This window comes from Xyrauchen texanus, chromosome 10, assembly GCF_025860055.1.
Source record: "Xyrauchen texanus isolate HMW12.3.18 chromosome 10, RBS_HiC_50CHRs, whole genome shotgun sequence".
In the NCBI taxonomy this organism is placed as follows: domain Eukaryota; kingdom Metazoa; phylum Chordata; class Actinopteri; order Cypriniformes; family Catostomidae; genus Xyrauchen; species Xyrauchen texanus.
This window is the reverse complement of record NC_068285.1, coordinates 39,494,834-39,509,907: the sequence shown is the minus strand read 5'-3', so window position 1 is coordinate 39,509,907 and position 15,074 is coordinate 39,494,834. Positions and strand designations below refer to the sequence as shown.

Sequence of the window (15,074 nt, the reverse complement as noted above, 5' to 3'; positions counted from 1 at the left end):
ACTCTGGACACTTTTGTCCATACCGAGTGCAAATGCGAGATAACAGGGTGTAACTTAACTTCTCCAGTTAGTTTGATAGAAAGGCTTTGCAATGGCAAAATAGGGGCAGGAACTTCCTGTTCAATACAAAATCGAGGGAGGGGCTCTCTCAGGTGGAAGCGACCAATAAGCCAAAAATATGAGACTGAATTCATAATAATAAAACAAAATAATGGGTAGGCCTAGCCCACCTTTGCCAATCGGCCTATGTAACTTGTTAAATTTTATCTGAGACACTCACCATTCCAAATGAAGGACTTCTCTCTACTATCAAATGTCTTGATATAAGAGAGGAGGACATCTATAGGGAGTGACTGTAGCAGGTAGTTGAATTTTGGAATACAACACATTTTAATAACATTAACCTTCCCAATCATAGATAAATGTAATGAAGCCAACCTGCCCACATAACTCGAAAACCTTTTTATTAAGGGGTCAAAATGAACTAATTTGCAGTCAATAAAATGCCCAGATACTGAATAACCTGTTTGGGCCACCGAATGGCACCCGGCTAGAAAGCCGTTACTGGGCAGTATGCTGTCAGAGCCAAAGCTTCGGATTTAGACCAATTACATTTGTATCCTGAGAACTTAGAGAAGGAATCAATAATTCTGCTGCAAAGCCGTCTGGCCCTGAAGCCTTGCCTGTAATTACCTCGCCAAGCTCCTCCAAGGTTATCTCAGAATCAAGAGAAGTTTTTTGCTCAGTCGTCAGTTTAGGAAGTTCTAATGATTCTAAAAATGTTCTAATATCTTCATCAGTAGATGAAGACATGGAACTATAGAGATCTTTAAGATTGATTAAAAACAGTATTAATATCAATGGCAGAGGTAAATATTTCACTATCAGCAGATTTCACTGAGGGAATAGTAGTAAAGGACTCTCTCTGATTTGTATATCTTGTCAAAAGTTTCCCTGCTTTATCCCCCGACTCAAATTGTGACAAAATAGTGTTATATATGTATTTCAATCGGGTCAATTCTCTGAGGCCATCAGACAATATTCGGTGCTTCAGCTCTGCCTCGGCACTTTTAATATTTCCTTCCAACTCCACGAGTTCTCGTGCTTTTGATTTTTTGATGAATGAGGCATACTGTATGATCCGACCCCTAAGAACCGCCTTAAGTGCCTCCCAAGCCACGCCCACAGAGGATACTGAGGACCAGTTGGTCTCCATATAAACATTGATTTCAGCCTTTAACATTTGATGGAAATCAGGATTTTGCAAAAGGGACACATTAAAGTAGCAATATATGATTTCTTTTTCTCCATATGTGACAACACCTCTAAACACAAGGGGTGTGATCTGAGGCTAAAATGTTTCCAATTGAGCAATCAACAACAGATTAAATGAGGGATATAGATATCGAAAAAATATATATATTCTAGAGTAAATCTTATGGACTGATGAAAAAATGTATAGTCCCTCCCAGATGGGTTTAAAAATCTCCAAATATCTGTAAGACTAAGATTTTTACACATCCAGAGAAGCATCAATGTTGCTCTAGGGGTATTACACACTTTTGCTTCACTATGATCAAGGACTGAATCCATCAATAGATGAAAGTCTCCTCCCAATATTATATCATGAGGGGTACCAATAGCATTCAACATCCCTTCAAGATCTATAAATAAACATTCCCATCCCATATCTTCTGAAATTTTTCAGCTTCCTGCGGGGAAAAATGTGTTTCTTGAAGAAACACTATATCATATTTCTTATGTTTAAGAAAATAAATAACCTTCCTTCTTTTCATGGGGTGCCCCAACCCATTCACATTCCACGTGGAGAGAGACAATCCACTCATATTAACATTTGACATTTTGACATATTAGAAAATATAGATTGTGTCAAAAATAAAATTATAAAGACCACATTCCCCATTAGTGCAACAATCAAACCCTGAACTTCATCTCGAGCAAAACAAACTGAAAAAAGAAAAATGTTACAAATGTATATTGTCAATGGTACTGAAATGATGAATAGTGTTGAATATGTAATTTTATTAAATTACATTTACAAAAGTGTTGTTAATTAATACATTTGAACCCTTCATTTTGAAGGGTCATGAGAGAGGTCATGAATTCATTTCCACCTGTGGGAGAATGTCTCCAGCACCTTCTCTCAAATACTTATTTGAATATTTGGTTACACCTATTATTGTTTGAACTTTACGTCTTCGTTGTCTATGATTCTTTCATCTGTAGTGTTCTCAATAGATTTCAATGACTGTTAATGCAAACTGACCTTATTGGGCCGTAAGGGATAAGCAATGCTAGTGGAAGAGCTTGTGACGTCTAATAATGTCTCTAGAGGTTTTACCTATTCATTGTATACAAATATAAATATTATGTAATATTTGTGACAATAGATTTGGAAATAATTTTTATATATAGGCCTATACTCCCAGAGGGCTGGCTGCGAAACGAGTCGCGATGTGCCAAAGTGGGCCGAGACAAGTTGAAGGGGACGCAATATGCAAAAGGGGACAGTGAAACACATTTGGTATGTTTGTCACCCCTCTGCAAGTGTGACACCCTAGTATTGAGAAAGAACTAATCAGTGTCCAGAGATTTTGGACAGGAATTTGTAGATTAACTTTTGTGTATGCAGCCCAGTTTCTTGACTACAAGGACAACACCACACAACACAACTAAGATAACAAAACACTATGCCTATATATGCTGTATTATCTACAGTCCAAAAGTCTGGACAACTAGATAAAATGCCCCTTTTTGTGATGATAAAATATGGTAGAGAATGCATTCACTATAATACTGAACGCAATTACTTTCCCTTAAATACCAGATGACACAAATGGTTGGCAACTGTTATGTGACTCATGATGAAAGTTTATTAATAAACATGTGGACCTGCTGTACCAATTTTTGACCAGTACAACGGGAATTCTCCCAATCACCCGGTTTGCCACTATGACCCTGAGTTGGCTTGTGCAAAGCCTAATGATGATCCATGTTATCCCAGCATGATCCAGCAAGTTGTGTGCATGAAGTCCATTCTTATGTACAAAGGAATTAATTTGACAAATTTGCTTTATTGTGATCTAGAAATAGTGCAGAATCTTGAATGTTTCTTATTCGTTTAACATCATAGCATTTGATTGTTTTGTGTTTTTCAAAATTCTAAAACTTTATTTCCAGTTTCAAATAAAATTTTAAATAGCAAATTTTAAATGTGGTTTCATACCATTAGACTCCACACTAGATGTTTTTTTTATGTATTTTGTGCAATGCAAGGCTCAGATTTACACATATCATGACTGTGTTGGAGAGTATGCTCAGAAAACTGCCCTAATAAACAAAATCACAGCAATAAGTTTGGAATTTCACAGCTGTGTAATCATATTGACAGAAACCTACACAAACAAATCAAGTAATATATATAAAAAAGTGAATTTAATCACATTTCTGTATACAGTTTATTAAGTGTTGCCATGATGAATATATTTTTAATTGTTAAAATGGTATTTCAGAATTTTGTAAGTTGCTTAATAACATATCTCAACAGATTTTCCCACAGAAATTATACATGAGTGTTTATGACATATGTCATAAACACTCATGTATACTTTCTGTGGGAAAATCTACAATACAAATGGCATGACATTTAATGCCTTGAAATCAGGAGATGCAAAAAAGTAGACCATCACTAGTATCAAAAATATAGCCTTTAAAATCCTCAATCAGATGAGCCTTGTGAATTAAAGAGCTCTACTCTTTAACTACAGTCTGTACATTACTGAGGCAAGAGTTACTGTATATAAGAGTTCATATATTGGGGAGAACGGGGCTAGTTACAATATTTGGCAAATTTTCACAAGGGCTAAATATCAGTACGTTTTCAAGTCAAAACTTCAATTAAATTAATGCTTATATTCTCTAGCAGCGGTGTTTTCTAGGCTGATTTCAAACACTTATAGTTCAGAATTTGATTTCCACTCTTCATATTTTTGTTGTAGATCATGGGTAAACAAGTGAACATGCTAAAACCATACTTTGCAATGGTCAGATCTATTATGAAGGTAAATTCTGACAGAAAGGTAGAACTATGGTCTCAGGACCAGGGTATTTTTCACAAATGTCAGGTCAGGATAAGTTGCCACATAAATATTTATTTGCCAATTTATTAATTGCAGTTTCTGTTGGCTAAAACAATGGTTTTCTATTTCTGTATGTTAACTTTTAAATCGTTATATCATTTTAGTTTTACAAAATGAATTGTGCTTCATAATTGCTTTACTATATGTAATGCTGGAATGCTTTGAAATTGCCAAATACATTTTAATTACAGATATGTTGTGGAGGACAACTTGTTTATAAAATGACAAAACTCAAAAACAAAACTCAAAAACAAACTGGTATAATAAATAAAATAAAATCACTGGTATAATACTTTATTTTCTACATGGTAATGATGACACTTTACAAGGTGCACATTGCAGAAGAGTCCAGCATCTTCTGTACCATTCTGAACCTTCATTTGCATCTGTTTCTCCATGGCTCTGGAACAAAGACCACAGTAATTATGTATATAAAGACAGTATATGTACAACAGATATTGACAATGTGATGTCAAAATTCCTGAACATTTTCTTTGAAATGTTATCAGTATACTGATGACTTGAACCAATGTCAACATGCTATATTCTGCACAGAAAAATATGTGACCAATATGACAAGTCGTGTGAAAGCACTCTAAGCATGTCAGGTTTAGTTAATTATTTCATCACATAATTTGTTGCATAGAGTAATGTCCACACATAGTAGGTCAAATCTAGTGCTGTAAATGACATGTGAAGTATGAGTTTTAATGGCTAAAGCCCCTCTCTTGTCTTTTAATTGAAGCACTATAAGACACAATTTTTTATTTGAAGATGGCCCATAAATTATATGTATTACACTGCTTGGCCAAAACAAAAAGCAAAAAAGTCTCTGTTGGTATTTAAGGCAGTGTTATGATCTGGAGTTGCTTCAGTTAGTAAGGTCTAGGCTCAGCAATATCAGCTTATATAACCTGGATGTACTGAACGGCCATGTTATCCCATCAGTGGATTTTTTTCCCTGACGGCACGAGCATATTCCAGGTTGATAATGCCAAGATTCACTGAGCTCAAACTGTGAAAGAGTGGTTCAGGGAGCATGAGGAATCATTTTCACACATGAATTGGCCACCACAGAGTCCTGACCTTAACCCCATTCAGGGCTGGACTGGTAATCTGGCATACCGGGCATTTCACCGGGAGAACCGTGCCAAGAAACCGGGTACCCAACAACCAAATGGGCCAAAATCCCGGGCTGATTTCTCTTCCCAGTCCAGCCCTGACCCCATTGAAAGTCTTTGTGATGTGCAGGAGAAGACTTTACAGAGTGGTACGACTGTCCTGTCATCAATACAAGATCTCAGCCAAAAATGAATGTAAAGCCAAAAGAGGTCAAATGAAATATTAGAGTATGCAAATACATTTTGGCCAGTCAGTGTATTATTATTATCGTGTAGAGCCTTGTTTACAATTGTAGAAGTAACAATAAATGATATAATATGTATATATTGGACAATCTATTAAATACTGCCAATGACATTGGCACAAACTTCACATGAGTACTATTAACTATTTGTCTCAGGGGTGGTTGACTGTAACAGTTTTTTAATAATAATAATAAAAAAGTCTTCTAAGGGGTTAGCTCATACTTCTATTACAGTGGTGTCCTGCTTAGCATCTGCCTGGGTTCAGCATATAAATCCATGGGCGGTTGCCCCCCCGGTTCTCCCTGCTGAACAGAAGACACATTCTAGGTCAATGACCATGTATATCTACTATTGTAATGGTTAAACGACATATACAATGTCTCATAACACAGTGTGGAGTTTAAAAATCTTGACCATTGCCTATGACTCGACTTATCAGAACTACAAATAATTATTTCTTCAAGGTGTAATGAACCTCAAGAATGACATAATGAATGACATTTACCTCACAATTACTGGCCATCTCAATCTAAGCATAAAGCTGCTTTCTTAAGTGCATTGTATGTAGAAATATCTAATAAAAACAATTGTCATACGGATCCTACATTTACTAATGATAATTTTCAGTATTCAAATGAAAATGGCGACCTGATTCAAATGTATGTAAACTACATGGTTTTTAATTATAGACAAGTGACATGAATTTGAAAGACAAATATTTATCAGGCAGACAAAATGAAGGGTTGTAGAGATGTTCTTACAAAGACTGGGAGGTTTTGGTCCTTCTGGATTGCGTGTGGATTGTATGGGGGATTGTCGAGATGTTCTTTAAAAGATGTTCTCTCATAAGGTGCAGGTTCTGTCTGCTTTGTAGTTTCTTCCTTTTTGTGTTTCCTCCTACAGCACCAACAACATATCTGAAAAGAGAATTGAGATGTCATATTTTATAATAAACCTGGGCATGTATCAACACTGGCAAAATCCTCTCCAAAGTGTTTAAGTAGAAAACATGATTCAAGAAAAAATCCAGTCCAGTATGACCTTCCCATTACAGCGTCATAAATATGAACTTTTATATTTGGTTTTAGCAGAGGTTTACAGAAATAAATGGTATTCAGGCAGATGTTGAGTTCTACGAAAGCTTTGAAATAGGAATGGACAAAGTTCTGAATTTAAGAATGGGCTCCCTTTCATTCATGAGTTGGAATTTGAAACTGGTTAGCCACGCCCCCCATGATGTTGATTGGATTTTGAATTGGAATGACAGGAAGAGGACTTTACTAAATAGTAATGCAAAGACATTCAACAAAGTTTGTTGATTCAACAAATTAACTAAAAAGAGACTTATTAGGAGCTCTGTTTAAGGTTTCCATTTCACAAATCCTTCTAAATTTAGGGGTAGCACTTTACATTAACATTCCCTTTGTTATTGGTTTATAAAGGTGTTTATTAATGACTAATAAGCCGTTTATAAATGCATAATAAATACCTGAAACATGTATAACAGCATGAAAAAAATTAGCTTTTCATGCAATACTTGCCAAACTTGACATTTCACCTCACATGTTATAAATGCTTAATAGCACATATTCAAATTTAGAACTGTATGAAAATGTACCATAATGTAAATTGGACAAATATGTTGCATTTATTAAGGAGTTGCCAACATTAGAAAGCTATACATAAAGTTGAGTATCATTTAATGGTTGTTAGGCTGTAAAATATACTGTGAATGAGCATGAAGACCTAAAAGTGTTTTTGTAGAGGACTTTAGGTAGGTAAAACCATTTTCTTTTATAGCGACATAACAAGGAATCTGACAACACAAGTGAGTCAAGACATTACAGTAATTCATTGTAACACAAAGCGGACTGTAACAACATGACATTCCCTCCTTTTAATTTCCCTATAATAGCATTGTGACAGAAATCATAATATAATCTCATGTTTCAGGAAATACCCCATATGTTTTGAGGTAAATTAAAATGAAACTTACACCAGTTAAATAATTTCTTTGAATTTCATTCCATTTGAATTTTCCATCCTTAAATTCAAAATTTGAATTCTGCATCCTTGCTATTCAAATTCAGCAACTCATCACTGAATGCTGCATAATCCTGCTTTGAAAGCAAAATATATAAATATAAAGTTTGTTATTTTTACCAGTAATATAATGAGGATGAGTAGAACCAGTAGAATGATGCAAGCCAGCACCAGCAAACCAATGGCCCAACCAGGAACCCCATAATAATTGTGATGCATCAGTGAGTCAGTGGCAATGGGCAGGATGACGGTCTGAGTGCCATTTCCCCGTTTGGTGGTGTTTTTTTGCCCAGAAGATTCTATGGTGGTAGAGTGAAGATTTTGAGACAGAATTGATGGAGAGAGACAGTGTAGTGCTTTTCAAAGTAGAATTGGATTGTGTTTGTGATATGTTGGTCAGTCACCTTTTGATGTGGAATATGTAGTTCCTGCTGGCCTTTTGCTGGCCCCACCTATGTCCTTGATTGCAGAGTGAGTTGTTCTAGACATAGGAGTTGTCGAAGCTTCTGTCTTTGGATTATACCAAATAGGTGTGACTGTTTCTGCATAGAAAGTTATATGTCAGAATTAATTTTTGTTTTAAAAATGGTCTCAGATTTTTTTGTAATCATATTTTGCATATATTTGTTTGAAGCCATGTCCGTGCAAAGAACTCTTTGAATTCTTTAAAATGTCACACACAGACCTCAACACTTGGTACATGAAATACGACAAAGGTAACAATCAAGTAACTGATAGGTTTTGGTAGAGTTGTACATATTTTCAGCATTATTAACTTAATCTAAGATATGTTTTTGGAAAAGATGTGTGGATACTCACCACCGGTGAACTGTTTGTTCAATTCAAGCCCGTTTGGTCGAGGATTACTTTCAATGGCCAAAAGAAACAAATTTTTGACCACAATATTGTTGATAAAAATGGTCTTAAATGATATGGTGCAATTTGCGATCACAGACCCCTTACTGTAATCAAAACAGAATAAAATAAATTAGCAAATGATTGTCATATGAGTGATTATTGAAATGCATTAACATCATACATTTGCATCCTCGTTTAATTTAGGGCCAATTGATTAGCATTAGATTTACCTGAACCGCATGCCTGTCACTCCTCTGTAGGTGTTTCTTGTGTTGCAGGAAGTGCAATTAAAGATAACGTCCAGCTGTGAAGGTTTAACAAGATCATGTTTAGAAGTCATGTTTTATGGTAAAATTGTGAATAGTGTAGGATAATTGATACTTCTAGTTACTCTATGCAGTTTTATCTTGTGTTTTGTAAGATTTTACACACTGCAATATTCCAAAACTGCACATTCCATAAATTGTGAAAGATAGTTGAGGATTCTATATATTAGAAATCCTATTTCCTCCTCTATTTCTATATTTCCAGTGAGGCTGCAAATTCTGGAATTGTATGGATCATTATAATCCTGCTCTATATTCTTTGTGGTTTTAAAGTTCACAGAAATAAAATATTTTGAGTTAAATTTCAGTCTGTCCTCCGAATTTGAATGGTCACAGAGATAAACCACTATTCATCGGCAAATGGGATAGTATGGCGGCTCCTTAACCCAGGTACAGTGGGGTCGGCGACCATACCCGAAAGAAGCCGGAGGATTACGTTAGGTAATTAGTTTGGAGAGACATTGACATGATGATTCAAATCTGTCCAGACTTTATTGTAGAACACGTTCAAGTCTTTTTCCATGAAAAACAAGTAAGGGTCATCGTCCCACACATACCCCACATCCGTGTCATACAGTTTCACTTCAAAATTTGTGAACTTACTCAGACTGTTTTAAACCCAAATGCTCCCGGATAGACATTTCCAGTTATTGTTATCTACATTAACATCTGTAAACTACTTCCGGACACGCCCCTTATCAATCATTTTGACATTTACCAAATTATATTGACTACTAATGGTACTCTTTGTCCTTTCTGGAGCTTGACAGTCTCAGTTACTATTCATTTTCTATGTAATATTACAGTTTTGACATTCGGCTAAATCAATTATTTTGTGTTTGATGGAAGACAGAAACCATTCAAATTTAGAATGACATTAACATAGAATTAATCAAATATTTTGCATGAATAATCCAATGTAATTGTTGTAAAACTGTCTTGTTTTTTTTTTTCAATAAAAGGTTTCTGTTCACTATAAAACTTGATGCATTGAAAATACTTTCACCTATATTCAACACAAAAGAAGACCTACTATATAGAAGGTCTATAAACGGACTCAAGAACAACAGTATTTTAATGTTCAAAGTGCGCATATTTGAAGATAAATTATATTCACATTCTGCTTGTAAACTACTATAAACAGATTACATATCAATGTCTATAAATAAAAAATATATATATATATATATATATATATATTTCTATTCAAATTGAATGGTATAATTTCTTACAAAAATTGAATTAATAAAACTTACAAAATTTTGTTGTTTTATTTTGTTAAAGATTCAATTAATGGAATTTTGTTATAAAATAAAATGCATAAATCGTACATTTAGCTTTTGAGTGCAGCTACAAAGCAGGGATTATGGTTTCTACGTACTATACTGAAATAATTACTTTTAAAGCCCTCATATTTAATAACTGTGTTGATTATTTAGTAATGTCCTGTAACCCTCAGCCGCTGCCCAGCAAGTTGCTTATAAGAGCAAAATTGAACACACTTTACAGTGAGTAAGTAAGTTGGCTATTAATAATATTAATATGAATGTAACATTAATCAACAACATATATATATTCAGAACAATTACATAATATGTAATTATTTTGCAGAGCACTTTGTAATCACATCTTGTTATTGTTGTTGCTATTATATTTACTTTAAGTAACATGTGTAAAATGGACACTGTAACTGTAATCACAGATTCATTGAAAGACTTACAGCTCCAACCACCTCTGCATACATCTGCTTGTACTCTTTAGTGGTCGGGTTGAGGAGCGAGTCATTGAAGATGCGGTTGTTGATCTCCACACAGAAGGAAAATAAATATGTAGGCATGGGGTAGATCTTTGGGGCTGGCTGGATTGCTTGAAGAATATCTGAAATGGTGATGGGTTGAGCACCTAGAAGATTCAGGAACAGACTTTAATATGTAACATGAATTACTCAAGCATGTGGATAACTCCGTCATGACATTACATGACAATGAATTACTGGCTTGTTTGCTATTCAAATTCATATTTCATTATTTTATACTTTTAATTTTAATATTACTTTTTAATTTTATAATTTATTAACAGACATTAAAAGTGAGAAATGGCTGTTCTAGAAGTAGTCAGAGTGTATATTGTTGCCCTTTGTGAGACCAAATATAAGAGTGGCCAGTGGCCAACATAATGCTGTATGTAGCCTGCAATGACAGCAAAAAAGATGAATGATCACTAATTTTACACAATGTTTATTAAAAACTCAAAATAGCCAAATACTGGCTGATAAAATATTACAATTACTATTATGTGGTACTATTAACAACATTCATCAATAACTTCAGAATTGTTATCTGGTACTGATTACAAATTTCAGGAATAAAATTGTAATTGAAAACATAATCTATTTTGAATTACAATATTATGTAATCTAATCTAATATCTTTTGGATCACGTCTGATCTAACTCATCTAGTACTGTCTTGTATCATTTTTACATAAAAATACAGATGAAACTTTCTTTCTTTCCTTTTCTTTTGTTACTTAAAAAAACAAACAAACATTGAAAATATTTTTTGAAAGATTAAAAAAAGAAGAATTAAATGGAGATCAATAAATTCTGAACTAATCTGATTATTACTATTTTAAAATGTAATGTAATCTCGTTACAAGTAATTGATTTGAAAAGACTTTATAATAAGGGTTCATGAATAATCATAAATTGATACCTGAATTAATACTTGGACTAATCAATAACTAATGAAGAGCTAACTTTAACTATGACTCAGTCAAATGGATTCATGCACCCATGTTGCCTAAGGTGGCAACAGCCACCTAAATTAATGTTTGATAATGCAATAAGTACCATGGGAGTAATCTCCAAAATTGTCAAAGTTATCAAAAATCAGGTTTTTGCTTTTATTATGGGGTATGGAGTGTAGATTGAATATATATTGATATATATAGGCGCTAGCCTGCCATTGGGAGCAACTTGGGGTTCAGTGTCTTGCCCAAGGACACTTCGACATATGGAGTCATGTGGGCCGGGAATCGAACCGGTGCGATTAGTGGCCACCTGAGCCGCAGCCGCCCCCAAATGAATATATATGATTTAAGGAAAAAGAGTAACTTGTGAAGCATTTATAAACATCTTGATGGAAGGTTTTTGTAACTTTTATATATGCCATATATTCTGGTGGATTTGTATTTTCAAATCAACACCAACTTCAAAGAATCTTTGTTTTATATTTACCCGGGCTGAAGCAAAAGGATAAGTATCACCTGTTTATCGCATGTGTATTAAATGATTTGTTAATGCAGCATCATGTCATAACTTTACTTAGAGAGGCACATCATTATTTACTCATTAAATAGTAATGAAAGGAAAGAGCCATTGATCTGATTATATAATCCATATTACATGTAATCTGTTACAACCCAGCACTACAAGTCTGTTTTTTTATTATTATTTTTTTTATTTACAAATGAGCAAAATAAGCTCCAGTTTTACATCTTTTTAATGATCAAATTGACAAAATTTTTGTTATTTTACTAACACTTTTAACTATACGCATATAAAACTGATCTCTATTCAGTTTAATAGAAAAAAGTATATTTTAATATGACACTCAACTTTAAAGCGTAATGATTAGTCTAGCACTGCAACTGTTCTGTTGTTGCTTTTGTAATCGTATCAGAATTGTTTTTCTTTTGTGATTTGTACCCACATAGAAACAAAGCAAGGTAACTGTCACAAAAACTATTAAAACAGAAAATGGTTTGGAAAAAAATAACCACAATATTTTGTTACTATTTTCAATGAAATCTTGAAACCGTATCAGTTAATGGAAATATCATTACTTACTTGATGCAACAAAAAGCATGATGCAAAACGCTGCCCCGGTGTAAAGTAACCCAGTCTGCCCCATCCTGAAGAATCTCAATCTCTGTATGATGTCTAAAACCAAAGTCTAAATAATCAGCTCAAATTCACTGAATGATGAAGTATTCCTCTGGGTGAATCTGAAGTCACGGAGTGGTACTGATGGTGAATGAAGTGTAAACTTTAATTCGAGGAGCTTTTATCCAGAGGCAGGGTGTCAGCTGTCGTTCCATCATGGATGAAGGTGCGGTTTTTACAGGCCATGGGCAACAGCAAAAAGTTGCAATGAATGATGAATCATATTCTAATTCTTTTGTTTTACTCTCCTCTTTTGCATTGTTCATCACTGTGATTCATGAACTGGCATCAAAGTTTGTTTGACCTGTGCCCACTAAACCACCTTAAAATGAATGCGTCAAATCGGTGTAACTTGGCAATATTTGGCCAGGGGTTAATGGAACAATGGTCTGCTGCACCTTACTGAGAGGGATACACGTCTAACATCACTGCACAGGATGTGTTGTCACGGAAACATAATGTAAACAAGTGAAACCACCTTTTAACCACCTTTTGACCCCCCTGCTGACCCAAGAAAACTCTACCATTGATGATCCTGAGGCTCATGATCAAAATAAATTGAAATCCATGAAATAAACATGAATTCATAATGTGGGTGCAACGAGCAATAGACCTGTTTTTATGAAAAATCTGTTTTTTTTGTTTTCTAAAACCAAAGTGTACCAAATGTTTTTCAGACCATAAAACAGACTCCTTATGAGTACAAATCAACTTGCAACCAATTTACAACATAACACATCAGGAACAATGGAGCATTCACAATTTTAGAGGAAATTATTCATTACAAATAAGCACAAAGAGCAGATGGTCATGTTTCCAAGTCATTTGAAAACAGCAAAAGTTATTCCTATTTTAAAAAATGGAGATAGACATCTTTTTTTCCAATTACAGACCAATTTCTCTGCTTTCCCAGTTTTCAAAAATCATAGAGAAATTATTTGTACACAGGCTTGATAATTTTATAGATAAACACAATTTATTGAGTGATCATCAGTATGGCTTTAGAGCTAATAGTTCAACCTCAATGAACTGAAGAGATTTCCACTGGAATGCATAATAATGAATATACTGTGGGGGTGTTCCTAGATTTAAAAAAAAGATTTGACACTATTGATCACGGCTTATTAATAATGAAACTGGAGAGATATGGTATAAGAGGAAAAGCCTTCTCTTGGTTAAGAAGTTACCTTGTTGATAGATATCAATTTGTACAAATAAATAATGTTAAATCAGACCTAATGAAAGTCACTTGTGGTATTCCACAAGGTTCGGTGCTAGGACCCAAATTGTTTGTACTGTATATAAATTATATTTATAAAATGTCTAAAGTATTAAAAACGGTCTTGTTTGTAGATGATACAAATTTATGTTGTTCGGGGAAAAATTTGGAACAGCGTCTGGATACAGTGGAAATTGAATTGATAGTCTTAAAAAAGTGTTTTGAAGATAATAGACTTTCATTGAATTTAAGTAAAACAAAGTTCATAATATTAAGTAATCGGCAATGTATTAATACAACTAAAATTAGGATTAATAATGAGGAAATAGGAAGAGTGTTGGAAACCACATATAAATAATGTAAAACAGAAATGTCTAAATCTATTATAATATTGAATAGAACAGATTTTTTTTTTAATGAAAACTCATTATATATACTTTATTGTTCACCCATAGTTCCATACATTACTTACTGTGCGGAGGTATGGGGTCAAACATATAAAGCCAACATAAAGAGAGCAAAAAGGATTGTAAAAAGGGTTGACTATTATAAACCAAAAATGTATTTACACGCTTTATACTGTATATCTGTTAAAGGGGTAAGCCTATGGAATAATTGTGACAAGGAATTAAAAATGTGTAGTTCACTTTATAAACTCCAGAAAATGTTTAAAAATAGAGTGATAAATAACTATATAACTCAATATGAATCATTTGTGTAATTAATACTTTGTTGTATGTAAAAACTATTGTATTAATGTCTGAGATGTGTACCTTTGTAGTTATGTATGCACATTTGGGGAAATGTCTTATGTAACCGTTTTGTTGATCTTGTATGGATTAAATTCACTGAGAAAAGTGACACTCATTAGATAAATATGTAAAAAGGGTAGGCACAATAAGCAAAGGCTTCAGCCAACACCCTTTCGGTTATTATGTATATTTTAATTTATTATGAAAAATTGTATTTGAAATAATTGAAAATTTAAGTCAGAACCACCAGTTCTGTCTGAAGGGATGGGACAAATATTCCAGCAACTTATTGTGAGAAGCTTGTGGAAGGATATATACCCAAAACATTTGACCCAAGTTAAACTATTTAAAGGCAATGCTACCAAATACTAACAAAGTGTACGTAAACTTCTGACCCACTGGGA

The 15,074-nt window shown here is 34.0% G+C and overlaps 1 protein-coding gene across 1 annotated transcript; it reads right to left on the bottom strand.

Annotated features, from left to right (window-relative positions):
• Nucleotides 1–3,709: 3,709 nt before the first annotated feature.
• On the bottom strand, nucleotides 3,710–14,193 carry LOC127650686 (uncharacterized). The gene is made up of 9 exons (XM_052136275.1): nucleotides 12,604–14,193; nucleotides 10,475–10,656; nucleotides 8,659–8,732; nucleotides 8,390–8,532; nucleotides 7,975–8,112; nucleotides 7,691–7,869; nucleotides 6,289–6,444; nucleotides 5,750–5,832; nucleotides 3,710–4,562 (listed from the first exon to the last, which is right to left on the bottom strand). Exons 1-8 carry the CDS (start codon nucleotides 12,665–12,667, stop codon nucleotides 5,755–5,757), a joined length of 1,014 nt encoding a protein of 337 aa, XP_051992235.1. The 5' UTR covers nucleotides 12,668–14,193; the 3' UTR covers nucleotides 3,710–4,562; nucleotides 5,750–5,754.
• Nucleotides 14,194–15,074: the final 881 nt, after the last annotated feature.

Bases quoted from the DNA above. Each gene is read 5' to 3' on its own strand.
- LOC127650686 (XM_052136275.1), bottom strand. From the start codon at position 12,667: ATGGGGCAGACTGGGTTACTTTACACCGGGGCAGCGTTTTGCATCATG. The intron at 8,733-10,474 runs GTAAGTCTTTCA...AAACCTTCACAG, and splicing joins ATGCAGAGGTGGTTGGAGCT to CTGGACGTTATCTTTAATTG. The intron at 6,445-7,690 runs GTAAAAATAACA...TTCTCTTTTCAG, and splicing joins TCATCCTCATTATATTACTG to ATATGTTGTTGGTGCTGTAG.